General features: G+C 35.7%; 1 protein-coding gene across 1 annotated transcript; it reads right to left on the bottom strand.

Moving 5' to 3' along the window:
• Positions 1 to 9,589: 9,589 nt before the first annotated feature.
• On the bottom strand, positions 9,590 to 11,949 carry LOC140049778 (uncharacterized). The gene is made up of 4 exons (XM_072094726.1): positions 11,882 to 11,949; positions 10,963 to 11,208; positions 10,101 to 10,684; positions 9,590 to 9,700 (listed from the first exon to the last, which is right to left on the bottom strand). The coding sequence occupies exons 2-4, from the start codon at positions 11,189 to 11,191 to the stop codon at positions 9,590 to 9,592; spliced, it is 924 nt and encodes a 307-aa protein (XP_071950827.1). The 5' UTR covers positions 11,192 to 11,208; positions 11,882 to 11,949.
• Positions 11,950 to 21,871: the final 9,922 nt, after the last annotated feature.

The following is a 21,871-nucleotide window of genomic DNA, read 5'->3' on the forward strand; positions in this document are numbered from 1 at the left end:
GTGTGAAATACTACATGAGTGTTGGCCAGTTGGCTTGAGTACAGTGATATCATGAGATAAATAGGGTACATTTCTAAAACCATTATATCTAACTTCTTCCAACGTTCTGGCCATATACCGTGTACCCACGTAGCCCCAAATGTAGCACCAAATTGGTAGTACATTGATGATAGTGGTTCCATTGTATTGGTCAAGAAATTGTATCCAATTTTTTAAATCTTCCCGTACTACTCCTTGTGTAATACGTATTTTTGAGTCGGGATTTGTCTGACCTTTCGTGAGTGTATATAGTCTTGTAAGGAAAGCCCTGCCGGTCTTAATAACGCACGTGGCGAACTGAAGTTTGCCGGTAAGAGATTGAAGTTCTCCGAGTGTTATGTAATGTAAACTTGACCATTTTTCTACTTCGGACCTATACTTTTCTAGTTTGTCCTTGGGTAATCTGGCTACCATAGCTCGCGTATCCAGTTCGATCCCTAGGAAGGTTAATTTTGTAGTTGGCTCAACTGTTTTGTGAGGGAAGAGAGGAAGGCCAATTTCACCTGATAAGGCAATGAGATTGTTAAAGTACCTTTGGCACTCATGTTTTGTATCGCCTATAAGCAGGAAATCGTCTAATACATTGACTACGTTTTTACATGCTAGTTTATTTGTCACTATCCATTTTATTCCGTCTGAAAACGATTCAAAAATTCTACAAGAGGATCCTTGTGGGAGGACCTTATCGTAGTACAGTTTGTTTCACCAAGAGAACCCGGTAAGGTGATACTGCGTTTTGTGCAAGGGAATGAGCCGGAAAGCATCTTGAATCTCGCTTTTGGATAGGTAGGCTGAGTAGGTGGATTTTTTAATGATATTTACGGCTGTGGATATATTTTCATAGTGGACTGTTTTGTAAGGTTGCGGAATATTATGATTCACTGATCTTTCGTCGTGCGGATATGATAAGTTATGAATTAATCTGTATTTTCCTGCAACGGATTTCTCCCTCAAACTCAGAGGTGACGATTTGATATGTAGAAATGGGGGCGAATCGAATGGACCAGCTATACGCCCTGTAGCAATCTCTTTAGCAATCATCGGTTGGATAATTTGAGGTTTCTGTAATGCCGATACTGAATTGTTTGCAGTAAAGCCGGCTTCCGGACCGTCGTAATTCAGGAAAAACCCATTTGTAAAGCCGGAAAGGAGGTAATCTTTGTTGGAATATCCCGAGAGAAGGGTTTCGAGTTTATCTACCCTTAGCGGGGTTGGCAGTGGGGTTAGCAGGGGATGTTGTTGTTGATGGGTGTCGTGATTGATTTGTAACTCGTTTGCACAGGAAATATGGGTGTGGCCTGTCTTCGGAGCATTTAAAGCATTGATGAGAGTACTTACAGCGGTATGGTTGTAAGCACTTTCGCTCTGGGGTGTGGTATGATTGGCAGTATCCAAGTGGTATTTGGGAATCGGTGGTCTTCCTGTTGAAAGGTGGGGTGTTGAAACCCCGAAAATGACTTTGTGGGCGATAGCGTTGTAGCATCAAGTTGTGAATAAGGTCGCTCCGTACTGTGGCCCATGAGCATTTGGTATGTTCCCTAGCTCTCCGAAAAGCCTCATCGTATGACCGCCAATTTTGTGCGTTGTTCCGCATCATGTTTTGAATTTGCTTAGCGTAAGTGAAAATGTCTTGCATATATGCAGGATGATAGCTTAGATGTATAGTGGCAAAGTCGTAAAATGCCATGGACCATTCATGTTCGGACAAGAATCGTTTTTTCTTTTTTGGCACCATTTCAGGGCCCCCTGAACTGTAACGCGAATGTATCGCTATCGTCTGGGTTAACGATATCTGAAAACTCAACATATTTGTGGTCTTTAATTTTTATTTTTAATTTGTCGGGGACCAAAGCTCCGGCCCTAATTCCTCCGGTATACCGGAGGGGGTTTGAGCTGCATCTCCTTCAACAATAGTGTATGGAATAAATGTGTCTTTTGCCGGTGTGGCAATAGTGTCAGGTGCGTGAGTGAGTGGCATGGTGATATCTGATATAGTATTTGGTGTTGTGTCGTCGAAGAATCGAGTGCTGTTTAGTTCTCCGTCGTTACCTATTGTAGTAGTGGTATCGGATATGCCTATATTAGACTCCCCACACTTACTCAAATTAGTAACTACCTCGGCCAATCCAGAAATCATGTGCTCCATTTTTTACAGCCTTTCCGAGACCTCGGCGGAAACCGCCGATGCGTTACTTTTGTCAGTATTAGCTGTACTGGTAGAAGCAGTGGCAGGGAGCTTTTTCTTCTTAGCTAGTTGTTTAGGTTTAGTTTGTGCTTTCCCTTTAGGTGCACCAGAAGCCCCAGAAGTGCTGTTGGATTGTTTGGGTGCTGTTTGTTTCTGTGTCTTACGTGCTGTCCGTTTGGCCATTATGAACCCCTAGCAGAAATCGATGTAAGAAGACAATACAACAAAATGTTAATAATGTTTACCAAAACGTAGTGTGTATTGCCGTACGATATATTTAGTATAGTTATTATACCTATGTATAATGTAGCTAGGCTGAATTCAAAACTTCACTTGACCAAACATATGGAAAAGGGAAACGTTTGTTTGTTTGTGCTATTACAAGGCATAGTCGTTCGTAGACGTTAATATAGCAAGTTAGCTTTAATTTTTTACTAGGAAGTGGAAGTGTGTATATATTTTAAAAAAATTATATATATATATAAAATAATATATATTATTAAAACTAGAATTTAACTCGTCACTTTGACCTAATATATATAAATGAAATAAATAAACAACAGTGTCCCTTAGTAAATATATCACACAGTAGGGAAAACTGGATACTCGATAGAAGTTTTAATATCTGATAAGGCGAAAAATGCTAGTCTGTTATCGCCCGACATACCAAACCAATGTGTAATGTGGTTTTCGGTTACTATAGTGCCTGTCAGTTAAGCACGCCAGATTTCAGTGTAAATCGCACTCTTGGGCCTGAACCTAATACAGTAGGCCTACAGTTAAAAGAGCTTTTATCACAAAAATGTTTGTGTCGTTAATATCTTCCTACAAGAGGATTTATGTATGGGCCTTGTCTTCGACTAAGGCGAAAGTAAATGTGCGAGTCGTTATCGCACGACATATAAAATTCATGTGCGAGTCGTTCATCGCACGACAGATAAAAGTATATGTGCGGGTAATGTTTGTGTCGTTAATATCTTCCTACAAAAGGATTTATGTATTGGCCTTGTCTTCGATTAAGGCGAAAGTAAATGTGCGAGTCGTTATCGCACGAAATATAAAAATTCGTGTGCGAGTCGTTAATCGCACGACATACAAGAGGATTTATGCGTATCCGGATATTCACCCCCTGGACATTTACCACCCGGAAAACTACCCCCCGGACAACCACCACCTGGACCACTACCCCCTTAGGACAACTACCCCTTTAGGACAACTACCCCCCAGACAAATACCCGGACAACTACCCCCTTAGGACAACAACCCCTTAGGACAACTACCCCCTGGACAACTACCCCCCGGACTATTACCCCCTAGGAACAATTACCCCCCGGACAATTACCCACCGGACAATTACCCCCCGGACAATTACCCCGGACAATTACCCCGGACAATTACCCCCCGGACAACTACCTCTGACAAAATACTCCCCGTAGGACAACTACTTCCTGGACAATACTCCGAGGGCAAATAATCTTTTAGGACAACTACCTCCGTAGGACAACTAACCCCTGGACAACTACCACCCAGAAAACTATCCCTTTAGAACAACTACCCCCCGGACGGACAACTACCACCCAGACCATTCAACAACCTGACTCTGCAACAGTGTATAATAGGAATTAATAACTATATTTTAATTCGTTATTTTGACGAATTACTATTCATTATTGTAAACAAAAGTAAAAGATTGAACATAAATATAGCCTGGTTTAAACTGAAGATTGTCACACATGACCATAGGATAGTCGAACGTATTATATAGTACTCCCTGTATTTACTGTAAAGACTGGGTTCGCTAATAATAATAATAATTTTTGCGTCAGGACAATGCTTCGATAACCACTGGTCTTAAAAGAATTAATTTTTGTCTCAAATTTGTCATATTTGTATTTTTGTACACTTGAAGAATAATTATCACTTTTGATATTTGACCTCAATGTTCACTCACCGAATAAACGGCGATCTTTAAATAAATTCCCCTCAAATAAACGGTGATCATGTCACTCCCATGAAACATCATATGGAATTAATAATCGGCGTCTATTTCCATTAGATTATACCCCCTCCCATTGAATAAACAACTTTCTTCCAATAAATGTCCACCTAAAAACCACCTAAACAATAAACAGCCCAGGCCGTTTTGTCAATAAATACGGTACTTTAAATCTAGCACATCTAGGGTCTAGCGTGCTGTTAAACAGAATAATCGGTTAAAAACGGGTGTTTCGAAACTAGAGACCCGAGACCAGAGACCAGAGACCCGAGAACCAATTCGAAAAGGGAGACCTAAATATACGAAAAGGGAGACCCACGTACGGGTCTCTAGTTTCGAAACACCCGTTTTTAACTGATTATTCTGTTTAACAGCACGCTAGACCCTAGATGTGCTAGCTTTAAAGTACCGTATTTATTGAAAATACGGCCTGGGCTGTTTATTGTTTAGGTGGTTTTTAGGTGGACATTTATTGGAAGAAAGTTGTTTATTCAATGGGAGGGGGTATAATCTAATGGAAATAGACGCCGATTATTCCATATGATGTTTCATGGGAGTGACATGGTCACCGTTTATTTGAGGGGAATTTATTTAAAGATCGCCGTTTATTCGGTGAGTGAGCATTGAGGTCAAATATCAAAAGTGATATTATTCTTCAAGTGTACAAAAATACATATATGAAAAATTTTTGACAAAAATTAATTCTTTTAAGACCAGTGGTTATTATCGAAGCATTGTCCTGACGCAAAAATTATTATTATTATTAGCGAACCCAGTCTTTACAGTAAATACAGGGAGTACTATAAATACGTTCGACTATCCTATGATCATGTACGACAATCTTCAGTTTATACCAGGCTATATTTATGTTCAATCTTTTACTTTTGTTTACAATAATGAATAGTAATTCGTCAAGTAACGAATTAAAATATAGTTATTAATTCCTATTATACACTGTTGCAGAGTCAGGTTGTTGAATGGTCTGGGTGGTAGTTGTCCGTCCGGGGGGTAGTTGTTCTAAAGGGATAGTTGTCTGGGTGGTAGTTGTCCAGGGGTTAGTTGTCCTACGGAGGTAGTTGTCCTAAAAGATTATTTGCCCTCGGAGTATTGTCCAGGTCCAGGAGGTAGTTGTCCTACGGGGAGTATTGTGTCAGAGGTAGTTGTCCGCGGGGTAATTACCCGGGGGGAGGGGGTAATTGTCCGGGGGATAATTGTCGGGGGGTAATTGTTCCTAGGGGGTAGTTGTCCATGGGTTAGTTGTCCTACGGAGGTAGTTGTCCTAAAAGATTATTTGCCCTCGGAGTATTGTCCAGGAAGTAGTTGTCCTACGGGGAGTATTGTGTCAGAGGTAGTTGTCCGCGGGGTAATTACCCGGGGGGAGGGGGTAATTGTCCGGGGGGTAATTGTTCCTAGGGGGTAATTGTCCGGGGGTAGTTGTCCAGGGGGTAGTTGTCCTAAGGGGTTTTTGTCCTAAGGGGGTATTTGTCCGGGGGTAGTTGTCCTAAAGGGGTAGTTGTCCTAAAGGGGTAGTTGTCCTAAGGGGGTAGTGGTCCAGGTGGTGGTTGTCCGGGGGGGGGGGGGTGTAGTTTTCCGGTGGGTAAATGTTCAGGGGGTGAATATCCGGATACGGATTAAAGAGGTCGAAAAAACCCGCCCTCTCCGTTCTCAAAATAGAATTGTGTTCTCAACCCAATTCTTGATTATATTTTACAAAAATGTCTAATTCATGTGCTAGCATCGATCTTTTACATAAATATCAGTCTTTCCACCTCTCGTAACTTCTTCTCATAATCGACCACCTCTTGTAAGGGATCATCTCCTCTCATAAGGGACCGCTTTTCATAATCGACCACCACTCGTAAGCGACCACGACCTCTTTCTCTCTATTAAAGGACAGCTTCTTATAATCGACTATCTCCCGTCACAACGACCTCTGGTAAGTGACCCCCTCTATTGAACGTCCACCGTTTCTATTAAGGGACCACTTCTTATAATCGACCACCTCCCGTGGGTGACCACCTTCTCTCATAAGCAACCACTTTTTATAATCGACCACCTCTCGTAAGCGACCACTTCTTTTAAGGGACCACGACCTCTTTCTCTCTAACAAGAACCGCTTCTCATAATTATGAGAAGCAGTCCCCCTTAAATAGAGGTGGTGGTCCTTTAAAAGAGGCCGTCACTTACGAGAGGTAGGGTCGTTAAGAGAGGTGGTCCTTTAAAAGAGTCGTCACTGACGAATATGCGAAGCGGTCCTTTAATAGAGAGAAAGAGGTCGTGGTTCCTTAAAAGAGGTGGTCGCTTACGAGAGGGGATCGATTATGAGAAGTGGTCCCTTATAAGAGGAGGTGATCCCTTACGAGAGGTGGTCGATTATGAGAAGCGGTCCCTTAACAGAGATGGTTGCTTACGATGTGTGGTCGTTTTAGAAAGTTGGTTGCTTCCAAGAGGTGGAAAGCTAAGTAAAGATCGATGCATTTTCACATGAATGAGACATTTTTATAAAATATATAATATTTTCTACATTAGCTGGCGATAGTAACTACATAAGCTGGCGATAGTAACTACATAAGCTGGGAGGCAATTTTCGTTACTACATTAGCTGGTGTTGATTTTTATTTACTACTTAAGCTGTTGGTGTTTCTACATAAGCTGGACGTTTTACTACATAAAGCCTGTTTTCCTGTCGACGTTAGTCGACGCTATCGTTAACAATAATCGGCGATCTTCTACGTAAACATTGAAATGTTAACGATTTACAGGAAAAGGTAGACTTACTCGCTATTGTCATGATTTCAACTTGATCGTTTTCAAACGATCGACGTTGAACTGTTAACGATAACGATATAAAGCCTGTTTTCCTGTCGACGTTAGTCGACGCTATCATCGTTAATCGTTAAAAGTTCAACGACGATCGTTTGAAAACGATCAAGTTGAAATGTTAACGATAGCGCGAACATTTGATTTCTAGCGTTGAACGTTAGAGTTGAAACTCCGGTCTTCTTTCTCGGCGTCGTCGTAACGCGCAAAAATGAATAGAGGACTCCCCTGTCTCTAGCAGTAGGCTCACAGTGTAGGACACGTGGGCCTAGTCATACTAATATCTCTATACTGATGGTTCTTCGTTTTCAGTAGGCCTAATAACAACTCCCTGGCCTATCCTAGTCCAAATAGCATTTTGGACTAGACTGAAGACTTTGACCTACCTAATATCCCCGCGCCTACTTTCCGGAACATCATTTTATAGTAACTTTGGTAAGGCTAGGCCTAGTTTTGACCTCGCCGCGATGCAACAATAATAAATGTAGTCAGCAGAATTTGCCATCAATTATGTGACGTCATGTGCTGTATCGCCATGATGATTGGTCAGTTCTTACGTTTTAGCGTTGCGATATCGCTAGAGTTGAACTGGATTCAACTCTTGCGATTGTCAACGATCGCGACTTGTAGCGTCGATTAACGTCGATTATTACACCTTTTCCTGTAAATCGCCGACATTTTGTATCGTCATCGTTAGTTAAAAAAGTACCTTTTCCTGTAAATCGTTAAAATGTTAATGTTTACGTAGAAGATCGCCGATTTTTGTTAACGATAGCGTCGAATAACGTCGACAGGAAAACAGGCTTAACGTCGACAGGAAAACAGGCTTTAACGGTTGTTCCGTCATTAGCTGGCGTTTTCTAACGGTTGTAACATGCTGTACTCGAGCTGACGGTTCAACCGGTTTTCAGCTATTAAAATAAATTATCGTAGGAGGAGATAGGAAAATGCGAAGCATTCTCGTTTATTGTGTGCGGGTATTTTTCAAGATAGACATCCATTAGACAGTGTATACCTCGATCGGAAAACACCCCTATTTGAGGCAAATCGTTGAACTTCAATTCGTTTTCATTGTCAATAACTAATTATCTAACTCAATTTAATTAGTAAATAGGCTGACATCAGGTGGTTAAAATCAGTACCAAAAGTTGAAAAACTTTATATACCATCGAGTAAACATTCTAGAAGTAGCACGCGATTTACCGAATTTTGCCCTTACGTAAATGTATATATAGGCTAGATAATATCAATAGTGAAGTAATAAATACAAAATAGTACAATATTTTAAACTATATACTGTACAAATATAGTAACATTAAATAATATAAAAATAATGAATTTTTATGAGGTGAAGGTTGAAAATATTTCACGAGTTGAAAAATTGGACTGCTCTATATTTTCAACGAGGCGGAGCCGAGTTGAAAATAGAGCAGACAATTTTTCCTCGAATGAAATATTCTCTCCATTCAACGAATACAAACATTCGACCTATTGTTTTATAACAGTTGAAAGATCACACTTAGGTGTAGTCTCATTAGTAATATCTAACTAAATAGAAAAAAAAACTATGGCATGTAAACTTTGGCCAGTTTACATTTCACTACCCAGTCTGAACACATGGTCTTGTTTGGCCAGTCCACACCCAACTTTGAGACAATGCTATTGTTTTTAGCTTGTCTCACCTTGCTTTTCACACCTATCAGAAACAATGCTCTTCTATAGCAAGTTTCCATTCACTATTGTTCATGAGAAACAATGCTCTGCTATAGCTAGTTTCAATCCCTCCCACTGTGTGAACTTGCCATTGTTTCTGGCTTTCACACCAGTCCCACCTTTTCCAAGTTTCCTAAAATGTCTGCATTCTCACTCTTGAGGACGATCAAAGCATATTGATCGAAACGTCGAGAAACTCAACAGTTCTTTTCAGAACTAATATACGTGGTGTACCGCAAACTTTATATCAACATTTGATTTCGCCATGCAAACCTTCAAACAATATATAAACTATTGTTTTACTATACCTATTAATATGTAAACTATTGCTTACTGTACCTAATAAAATGCCAACTATTGCTTACTGTACCTAATAAAATGTCAACTATTGCTTACTATACCTAATAATATGTCAACTTTTGTTTTACTGTATCTACTAATAGGTAAACTTTTGTTTTACTGTACCTCTAATAGGTAAACTTTTGTTTTACTGTACCTACTAATAGGTAAACTTTTGTTTTTTCATCTTTTATTGAATTTTTCTACATCATTTCAATTATATCATTACTTATTTTATTTCACTTAAATTTATTATTATGTATTTAATACATCTACCACTAAATATTCAATATTCATCACTACAGACATATAGAAAGTTTAAAACTGACTCTAAGCGGTGTTCTGGGATTGTATTCCAAAGGTTTATCGGACTGCCATGTAGTACTTAATTCTTAAATCTGGATTAATATTTGGAAAATTATTTCCGCAAAATTCTTCACAACTTTTTGTTCCGTGATCGTAAATGATTCCAAAACAATTTATGTTCTTGCGACATTTCAATGCGCAGAGAACCGGCGAGTGTGTAAAAAAACGGCGTATAACCGATGGTGGCGCATTTCCATTAGTCTTAAAGACGTGGAAAAGATGTGGTTTCGGGAATTCATAATCTGTAAAATAATAAATGCATATTGTGTATTACTATCATATTGTGTCAAGTAAATTCTGGCAAAACTAGCAACAAATCAACAACAAAAAAAGACAAGGATAACGAAAATATTAATTTGTAACGTTTATGATGATTTTACAATGATGATGATTTTAATGCTGACAATCTTATTTCATCAGGCCCAAACATTTTAAAACTGATTAATGACGATTTACGAAATCCCGTTTTTAGTAGTAAGTAATTAACACTAACAACTTTGGTTTTTGCAAGCGTATATTCTTATGTTCATCTTTGCGATAAAAAAGTCAACCAATCAGAATAGGATTCGCCTAGTGAAAACAGGCTTAAAGACAATACATCTTACTTCTAATAAAATTGTTCAGGTCTCTTGCTTCTTTTACCTCATATTCATCAAGGCTCTCGTGGTAAACCTGTAGCTTAGCCATCTTCATTACACTCTCATCACCACCAAACGCAATGCTTCCAAAATTGATTTCCGTGAATTCCGTATCAGCCGTACAAGCAATCTCCCCATTTCGCCAAAGTAGAATTTTTCTTTCGAATCCGTTGAAAGTAAGAGCAAAGAATGTCCACTCTTCAGAACGTATGACATTGCAACGGATAACCTCGCCATACACGTTGTAATTGACCGCTACTTCTGACACGTGATATAATCTATTAGTGGCGGGAAAAGCAAAAATGAATTCAAATGAATCGGAATAAACGAAGGTATTTTCTGAACCGTCGATCATGAACACAAAGAAAGCCAACGTAAAAGTTGAGCCTTTGTGTCCATACAGTAAAGTTATCTGCGAACCAATATCTTTGTTTATCAATACTGCTTCATCTTGCTCGCCATAAATTCCGGTAGTAAATTCTAGATTCGATGATCCTTTTAAGTAATTGATGTTGCAAGATATGTCTTGCAAGTGGTAAGTCTTGTTCAATGGACTAACTTGGATTGGAGTCACATACTGATCAGGCTCTGTAAAATTGAGGACACTATAATGAGACGGATTTGAACAAATTAACTAACCCACATCAACGATCAGCAAAACTTGATTATTGTGATAATAATTACAAACTAGAAAAAATAAATTAGAAGGATTGAGTGAGTGTGCGCATACTCTTATTTACTTTCATTAAAAAACTAAATTAGATTCTTCACGCCATAGTCATTTTAAACATTTGAAAAATCGAATGAAAACAAATTTAGATGATTGATCAGCGGACTATCGCACCCCATCCACCGGAGATACTTACCAGTATTCATTTTCTGGTCATCACTGTATACTTTAATTTCACAAATTGTTATGTATTCCTGTTTATGAGGATGCCATAGTTTCACATAGCGTCCTCTGATTGGTGGGTTGCAAGTGATTTCAAGCAATGGTGAGCGTAACGCATCCTCATTTTGTACAGGCTGACCACAAGTTGTTACCGTCTTCAAGTCACTTTCAGTAATCATAACCTCAGCACCCACAATGCGCATGTTGTTCAAAGTACTGGCTGTTCACAAATTATTTTAGATGATGATAATAAATAAAATGAGGGAGTATACCATCTACACATAATAATTATAGTCTATTAACTTTCCTACACAAAAGCATCTCTCTCCCCGAAAAAAAATGTTATTATAAGTTTAAATAGAATAACATTTATTCAATATATAATAATTTAAAAGGTAACAATAAAAACAATAATCGCTTATAACAATAATAAAGATATTTTTATAACACCTAAATCAATTCATGTCATTTGATTGGACGATTGTGGGTCACATGGTGTGCAGTAGTATACAAATAATGAATGTTTATGAGTGGAATCGTACAAATGGGCTTCGCCGAGTGGAAATTATCATCTCTCATCATTCACCGAATTATATTATTGGACAATTACCATATTGAATAAGGCCTATTTTGATTAACATTGAAATTTGATTCATATTTTTGTAATGTAAAAATATATTGTTTGTTACATTTGACTGTGAACCTTATGGCCAATTTTCTGATGAAACCCGTCACTGTGACTTGTAGATAAGTATAGTTTTGTTGATTTTGACATATGATGTTGTTATTCAAAAGTGAGTGAAAATCATGGCATGCGCGTAAGATGACATGAATGTTATTGTTGGATGGTGACAGTATTCCGGTCTATTTAAGGAAAAAAATACATTGTTTACTTATTTTATTAATAATAACCACTGTTGATATGTTGTAGTCAGTTTCAAGATCGATCTCAAGCCATTCACCGACAATCTTTCTTCCTATTAAAAAAAAACATTTTTTTTACATTATTTAACATGGTCAGTGCCTATTATAAGCTTACACATAATAAACGGATAAAAGCGAACAGTTTCTTAGGTTGGACATAATCATGGCATAGGCCTAAATTAAGAATTCTTTTTGTTTGAGGTTAATTGTTTTAAAAATGTTCTCGACGTACAGCTAAAGTTTATTTTAAGCAACTATAGAGACATGTACCGGCATTAACGAATAGCTTATTTAGGCCTACATATTTCGTCGAAAAGTCTCTACTTTAGAATAATGAGACCTCACCTGTATGAGAACATGACGGTTCTCTTTCAACTCCATCGGTTGCATACTCAGGCAAGTAACTTGAATATACAGATGATGATGTCACTGTCTTGTTAAAAGATACGAGTGCTGAAATGCATTTTCATTTCGACCAAAAAACACATATAAATATTTCAAGAAATTGTAAACTGTACTTTGAATTAATCTACGATTTTAATAAATAGGCAAATTCTATTGTTAATTGTCAAAGTTGTTGAAATGATAATAATCGTACTTATTTATCTATTTCTTGTAAGCTTGCTGCTGCTTCACCATTTGTAAAACTTTTTACCTCCACTATTGCTACTACTGTACTACTACTACTACTAAAACTACTACTACTACTACTACTACTACTACTACTACTACTACTACTACTACTACTACTACTACTACTACTACTACTACTACTACTACTCCTACTACTACTACTACTATCACCAATTGAATGGTTTTACTAAAAGTTGTTAATTGTTGTATTACCAAACAAATAGAAACTGTCGCCACAAGTCAAACGTTCGCACCCTACATCACCACACTTACTGTTTGCTGATTTAATGAAGAATACTAAATAAATACTATACAACTCACCTGCATGAGCAGTTGAAAAGTTAAAAAGAAAACGAAAATAAACAAGAAACGCAACACCAAAATACATCATGCTCAATCAATTGCTATGAATCTCGTTAACGATACAACTTGTTACTTTGACATCCAATTCACACTGTAAATGCTTAATATCTTCCCCCAATATTTCTAGTCGACCTTCAAACAATGCGAACGTGTGTTTAACAATAAAAAAAACCCAATTTATCATTTCGATTTAATAACTTGTAAATAAAAACGTTTAAGTCTTCTCGTTAAATTTCTTTCTTTCATATATTACCTAATTTAAAAAGTAAATTACATTATATTGAATCGTGCATGTTTATAATAACGATAATCCTGTACTTTCAGTAGTATTTGTCCACAATAATTAATGTGCATAAAATGTAATTCTGATATTCCTGATAAAAATATTGTACAAATAAAGATTTTTTTTAGTTTTTCTAGGTTGAACGTAGAATTAGTCAAACTTTACCCGGTCTCATTTAACACCTGCCGACTCTCTGATAATGACGAGTCTTCCTTCTCGCTCTTCCGCTAAAATGTAATTTCTCCCTTTGGATAAACAAACCCATTTATAATTTCTACTACTCTTAAAAAAATACTAATAGCGATACCCATGTACTATACAGTATTTATTAAGTTATTTTAGAAAAGTTCGTCACATTAGAAAAATGGTAATACAGTATTTTTTAATTTATTTTTTGCTGATCATTAGGAACCCTCAAATGTTCACAAGACAAAGATATACACAAGATGCTCCACATAAACAAAGTACTATTACAAGTCTTTGGGAGTGGAGTTGTAATTTTGTCCTAAAAAAAATCATGACATGTGACGGGTGAATTTTGTTTTTAATTATTGTATTATTTATAAATTAAGTGTTTGAGCCAAATTTCACTTATATGATTCATAACCGTAAGCCTATTATAGTATAATAAGCTAGAACGAATCATACAATTATGATTAATTTAAATAATTATAAGTATAGAATATAGTAATTTGTTTTTTTTTTTATTACTATAAATATATTCATTTCGTAATAAAGTTTCATAATATTCATACATTAACGTATCTATTTAAATGTTAATTTCTTAACACATTTTCTTCTTAGCGTATTAATTTCTAAGCGCATTCATTTTCTTAAACATATTCATTTCTTAACATAATCAATTTAGCATATTCATTTCTTAACACAATTCATATTTTAGCATATTCATTTCTTAACATAATTCATATTTTAGCATATTCATTTCTTAACATAATTCATATTTTAGCATATTCATTTCTTAACATAATTCATATTTTAGCATATTCATTTCTTAACATAATTCATATTTTAGCATATTCATTTCTTAACATAATTCATATTTTAGCATGTTCATTTCTTAGTAACATAATCAATTTAGCATATTCATTTCTTAACATAATTCATATTTTAGCATATTCATTTCTTAACATAATTCATATTTTAGCATATTCATTTCTTAGTAACATAATCAAATTTTAGCATATTCATTTCTAAACATAATTCATATTTTAGAATATTCATTTCTTAACATAATCATATTTTATTTAATATTTTAATTTAATTTATTTTTAATATAGTAATTTAGACCTTCGTAATCTAACTGAGGTAGTGAAGGCTATAATGTAATTCGGAAGTAAAGCATGACAATGAGAGCAGAATGATAAGGAAGTAGCACTTCTACATTTCAAAACACTTGATATATTTTTTTTATTTTAAAAATATTTTTCAGGGATAAAAATGAAAATGTATAAGAGAGTTTAAGAGTTTTAAACTTAAAATTGTAGCGAGATCCGTTCTTTACAATATTTTTAACCAACAAGCCAATTTATAGTAACATCATCACGGATAACAATAAAAACATATAATATGTTTAGTCATGAACGCCTCAGTAGGCCTACTGTATTATTTAAACGATATTTGCTATTATAACACACATGGTTGTATTCTTGCAATTTGTAGTAGGTGACCTGTATTGAAAAAAAAAATAATGAATAAGTTTTTGTATTCGTTGAATTTTACTCTTCACTCTTCACAATTGCACTGTTCACCAACCACGACGTTTATTCTTCATAGTTTTTAGAAATGCCTCTCTATTTATAACATTTCTGTACAATAGAATAGAGATTTTACTGTGTAATTTGAACTATCCCCTCACCGATAAGAAAGTGCTTATTTTCAACAAGCTTGTGTAACACAAATAAAATTCCAAAAATTATGAAACATAGAAGAAACTTTAGATCGATAATTATGGGAATGTATGATCAATAGAATGTTTTTACTCGCACCTGGCCTTGACACGTACAGTAAAAAATAGTGGTAGTAAGTAATGTACGTAACAATAGTACATTATAAAATACAGTTTAGGCCTGCATAAAATGTTTAGTCTATTATAGGCTTCTCCTCCTAGTCAATTTCCCAAGTGGAAGTTTCAGGAGGAAACAAACCAAGTACCAAGTACCAAGGCTCATCAGTACATAATAATTGGAAAACAAACACAGTAAAAATACTCCATTTGCCCCGTAAAAACAAAAAATAATAATAGTAGGCCTACTAGGCACACACAATGGAATACTTGGTTGGCAAACAAACGAATGACAACACTACGTGGTTTGCTATCGGAAACTGGTCTTGGTGGCTGATTGAGATCGTTATCGGTAAATGGGGCGAACTACTCAGGAGCGGATTTAGAGGCGGGTGGGGGGGGGGCGGTCCGGCCCCGGCCCCCTTTTGTAATATTATGCACCCATTTAGATACGATTTTACAAGAAAAGGGGGTACAGATCAACATTAAAAATCGTTAAAATCTTCCTATTTTTTTTAAAGTTGAACCGATACCGTACGCGCTGACAATTCGATGACAAACGAGACGATGTTTTTTGTACTCTTTTAAAGTCTGATATTTCAAAATAACAAGTGTGTAAGTAAACCTAAATTTTAATATAAAAACAATTTAATTTAATGTTTGTCTTTAGTGTAAAGACTAGATTAAGATATCAGCGAAAACATTTCCTAGGCCTGCTGGGTTGAAGCATCAAAACCCGTAACTTTTTTCAATTTTCACACGAGCCCGGCTGCTGCGCGTGACCGGCCTTGGCTTTCCAAAACTTCACGTCCATGTGTCCCAGCAACGTCGAAATAACTAAGAAACCATTAACGATCGCTTAAAAAATGTGTAAAAATTTGCGACGGGAAACAGGCTTTAGGCGCAAAAAAAACCAGTTCCGTATATTTTAATATATTTAAAAATATGGTCTATAAAACCCACTATATTCAGATAATTATATGACAAGAATCGACTGGCCAAAACGCCTCAGATGCTATCTCCGGGCGTCTAGAAAAAAAATTATCCGGGCGAGCATGCCCCCGGACTCCCCTAGACGATTAAAATCCTAGATCCGCCCCTGCTACTTGCAAGCGCCATAATATTAAAACACTGTACTTACCCCTCTAAACAAAGCCAAAGTGTCATGTTATATTTTATGTTATGTAGTTTCATAATCATTATTAAAAATTTAGACATAATATAACCGTACTATAACACTAACAAGAATTCCATTTTGGTGAAGTATCAATGTTGAGTGGACAATAATCGGTTTATTTGATTCTTAATTCCTGTTTTCAGAGTCACTATCCAATTAGATTTTAACCATACCTTGAAAGTTGTCTAATGGTAGGTCTAAATAACTAACGCACGAGCAAAGATACATCCAGCTATTCTCATTGCCTTTCTTCTGATACTCCATTATTCGATCCACAATACGTGGGTTTCAATTTTAGTAAAACCCGCTCAGTAGACCAACAGTTCCAGTCATGTTACCCCAATACCCAGCCCCTCCCCTTTTCAAAGAATAATTGAGATAACCAATGTGTATTGATTTATGAACAAATGTAGGCCTACAAATGTGATAGGTTTAGTCATAATAAAAACGTAGAAGCTTGCCCCTGTGATTTTATATAGAATTAAGAAGGCTTTTCTATAACAAAGAAAAATGAAGAAAATGATAACCGTTTAACAAGCAGCAATTTCAAATTTTACTGGGTTTAAGATGATGTCTAAACATAAATATAAAGAACATCTAATTACACTAGCCAGCCAGATTTGCTCCAACAAAAAACTATTCTTGAGTTGGATGCAAACAAAAATATAACTAGAATTTAATTCGTCACTTTGACGAATTATAGGTGATCATTTTTATCATTTTAATGAAATTAATACTTTTTAAACATGCATGTACGTTAACATACGATCGTAAAAAGTTGATGTACGCCATCCTTGATGCATACGCTTATAGTGCTGAGTTGTGCCTATTATATGCCATATACAATATGTACAGTATATACTGTATATCTATATACAGTGTAGCATAGGTGAAATTACGGGACCCACATCATGTTCTAATTTTTTGGTATGATGGAATTATCATAATAAACTCGAAGATGGCAATTTCAAAAGGTAATGAATTGAGCAAATAAATATAAGGATTGGAAGAGAATTTGACACGTAGAAGCGCAATGCGCGCTCTTTGAAATTTGTATAAATTTGACGAAAGAGAAAAAAAAACTGACCATTTCATAATGTCACAACATCCGATAGGCCTAATTTTTATATGAATTCATATCCACGTTTCATCAGCTTTTATAATAAATTATAATCTTCAAGGTCACCTTTAATTCTGAAGAGCTGTAAGATATTCAAATGTATGGTGTAGCTGAAAATACACGACCTAGGTTATTCAAGTTTTTACGCATGATGCCGTCATCAAAACGAAAATGTTGACAACTCCTGAGAAAGATAATTAATTGAGCAAGCACATCCTAAAATTTGTGCGAAAATTGGGCTCAAATAACGGAGATGGGCTCTGTTGAATGTGATAACCCACACAAAAACATAAAAATTACTAATTTTTAAATTCAAGTGGCCATTTGATGACGTAATACCATTTTGTACGTCTAATGTGTATATACATTTATATCTACAACTCAATGGCTTCCCGAATAAGTTAAAAAACTTAGGGGTCATCGTGCATTCTGAAGAGTTATATTCATTTTAAAAAGGCCTTATTTTTCACCATTTTCAGCACTTTCATGCAATTAATTTGCGCATTTTGTTATTTTTAACCTGCTCGTATAGCGTTATTTTAAGTCGGAACTGACTCAAATTTGGTGAATGTACTAAGGATGGTGAGTAGAATGCGATTTGTATAAAAAATTGCAATTTTTACGCTTTGTAAGTATCGCGCGCGCAAAATATTTTTTTTGCGCAGTAATTTTTTGAAACACGCAAATGGCCTAATTCATGCTCTAAATTGATTAAAACGTAATTTTGAGCTTTTTAAATTTTTAATGCGCGTTTCCACACGCATGACCCTACGTGCGCGCACGTTTTTATTTGCTGATATTTTTTCCCTTGACCTGAAGTTTATGTGTAGTGAATTTCATAAATATGTTATAATGAATTATGGATATATGATTGATAATGTGATTTCACAAAATGGCGTATACGTGACGTCACGGGTGAGAGATCACGCTGAAAAGCTTATTATGGCTGGTGATCATTTTATTCTAAATGATCACCTAATAATTATCTTTCGGCTATGTCCAATAAGGGGGTGTCTGTTCAATTTAATTATGACATTTTTTCCCCATTGTTTAGCTCTAAGTTTTGCGATAGTACTGATTACTCTGCTCGAAATCTTCTTGAATATAATGTAGGAACACTTTCGAGATTTCGGGTGGAGCAGCATGTCATGGAGAGAGCCTTCTGAACATCAACATTCATAAAGCCTCTTACTGTGATCAAATTGGTAATGCCATTCTGAAAAAAAGTATTTCTTTAACCAAAGTTCAGTTATTATTGGATTCCAGTAAATTTCCGTCATCTTTTATCTTTATATAAGACCATTATTAGGCCTCATAGTGACCGTAAAGTGCTTGTTGATAATGTTTTCTTGACAAGATTATGAACTCTATCTTTTTTAACCTTCGTGACTTTGTAATCCTCTTTAATCGTATCAATGTGACTAAGAGCGGTTTATCCAAGCGCTTGTGCGATTGATTTAACGTTATTTGTATTGTGTAATGTGTTTGACTCTTTAAAAAATGTCCAAAATTCTGTTTTAAATATTTTGTCATTTTTGTATATTTGTATTGTCTCATGTTTATCAACTTTGTATAAGGGGAGGTTTTCATCTCTGTCAGTTACTTTCTTTTCTTTGTTGACGATTATTAAATATTCGATCACGTTACCTTCTGCGTCTAACAAATAGTCAGACCAGAACGGATTGGACAATTCTTCAGCCCTTCTCGCATTGCTTCACTGTAGATAACTCAAAACAAATTTCGGACATTACAAAAAGTTTTGCGGATTCATAATAAATAAAAGCTTGTCGACACACTACCAGATTTTCCCTTATTGTTTTTAAAACATCAAAACATGGGGAAAAGAATAGGCCTACCAATATGTAGGCCTAATAATGTTGTGGTATACGTAACTACACTGTAATGATGGTGGTTGTTATGAGATGATGGTGATGATGCCAAATACTATTCCTGTTTCCTAATTTCAATCACATTTGGTGTACTTAAAAACTGACCAAATTAATTTTCATCAACATTCTCATCAAATACACAACCGTCTTAGATCACAATGGGAACCGATGGTAAATAGACACACCTAGAGCCTGATGTACTAATTTTACTAATTGAAATTGCCGAACGACATTATGAAAAAAACTGATAAATACGACACTAATAACAATTATAAAGCTTTTAAAGGTAAATTAACGCAATTTGTAGTGATCACAACAAGATCCGACCGAACGGGACGACCAACGAACATCAAGGCAATGTAAATAGAATAAAACACAGCAAAATAATGCTTCTCAAAAAAGGGGCAAGTGATAAGAGTTGTTAACAATGTTTTTAGTCGCGTGGAAGCGACTCTATAGTTCACTATGTCGGTCGGTCGGTCTGTCTGTCTGTCGGTCTGTCTGTCGGTCTGTCTGTCTGTCGGTCCGGTATCACTATGCGTTTTATCGCTTTCTGACCTTATCTTGATATCAGTTTAATCTAGCTAGGTCAATTTTTCACAGTATATTCCTTATGGCCAGGAATCAATGTGGTTATGTTTTCACGGTGCGCAATAAAAAATTACGCGGTCTACGCACGATTTAACGAAATCACGTTTGTAATCATATCTTCACAACCATGAATCACAATTAAATAAAATTTGGTACTCATAAATTTCAGGGCATAAATCATCATATGGCAATACAATTACGTGCGTAGCGCATGTAACGCATGCGTACGCGCGCTTAACATTTTCAAAATTTATTTTCGATGAAATAAGAGTACATTTCAGGCAATTTTAAGCGTTTACAAAATTGCCATGATTGCGCATATTTTTGCGCGCGCACTGCGCGTTAAATGTTATTGCGCACTCTTTTTGCCCGATTTCTGTTTTCTTGACTTACTTTTCAACTCGAAATTACGTTATACGAGCACACAAATTAAAAAAAAATAAATTTTTTTAAACATTTCAACATTTTTAAACATGTTCAGTAATTTCGGTCAGTATAGTTCACTATGTCGGTCGGTCGGTCTCTGTCTGTCTGTCTGTCGGTCTGTCGGTCCGGTATCCCTATGCATTGTAGCACGCGACTTAATGGCTGTTGGCCTTGTTAAACATAGTGTTTATAACAATTAAATCCTCATCCTCGTCCACTCCGGTCCTTAGGTCTCTAATGACTTTCCGTACTGTATCTTAAAAAAAAAAAATTAAATGTACTATATAAATAAAAGGGAAAAAAATGCGTCACCACCCTCTAGAAATAACTTTATTGATATAGTGCGTAATGGGCATGTTAAAAGAAGTGTACAATTAACAAATGTTATACTATACACTAGAGTGGTGTCAACTTAGTACGATACTAAGTAGCCCTAATACATCTGACAGGTTATACTTCAGTTTTTATTAAATATTTTCTTATTTTAGATAATATATGATTTATTGCTTATTTAAACTGTATTATTATGTGTACCACCGTAGTATTATATTAGTTAAGTGGTCAACTACGCATTCATGTGATTTACATCACTTTCGCAACAATGTATTGTATAGTTTCATTATTGTATGTAAACGAAGATGGAACTTTATTTACCTTTACTCGGATCAATGACATTATTTATTACATTACATGTTTTTTTAATATTGCCATTTGTGTGATTGAAAAGATTTTCATTTTTATTAGGCCTTAGCGGCCCAGGACTTTTTGGATGATTTTATAGTTTATTAAGGTTTTTATTATAATAATTATAGGAACTTAAAATTGTCCAGAAAGGCATTATAAGCGACATCAGGATTTCATATACTCCAAGTCACTCTGCACTTAACAAGTTATTATTTAGTTTCATAATATTTCTATTGTTAACTGTGTATGTGTCACATGAGACTGAATTGCCTTTGTACATGTACGTATTTACGTAGTAAGAAGAAGCGGAGTGAGTTATTTGATATACTGGTAAATGGTCGGAGATTAGCAGGCCTATACCAGAGAAGATCTTTTCGGAAATTGTATTTGAAAATATGTTGTCAATTAATGTTACTGACTTATTATGTATTCTAGTTGGTCTAGATATAGATGGATAAATAACATCATTTACATCAGTACATGAGCAGATTAAGATTAAAATCTCCCATGATATAACATGGTTTACCTTCTTTATCAATAACAGTGAGGACATCATCAAATGAATCATTAAACATATCTATTTTTATATCTGGTGGATTGTAGACAATACCAACAATTACATTTGTGCACCTTTTTTTTCGATTATCTCAATAAACATACATTCATTTATTTATATATATTTGAGACATATAAGCCAACACCGCCTCCTTTTCGATTCTCCCTGTCTAGAGCATGGAAGTCGTAGTTTGGTAAATATGTCCTAGGTGATG

The sequence above is a fragment of the Antedon mediterranea genome, chromosome 5, assembly GCF_964355755.1.
Source record: "Antedon mediterranea chromosome 5, ecAntMedi1.1, whole genome shotgun sequence".
In the NCBI taxonomy this organism is placed as follows: Eukaryota; Metazoa; Echinodermata; class Crinoidea; order Comatulida; family Antedonidae; genus Antedon; species Antedon mediterranea.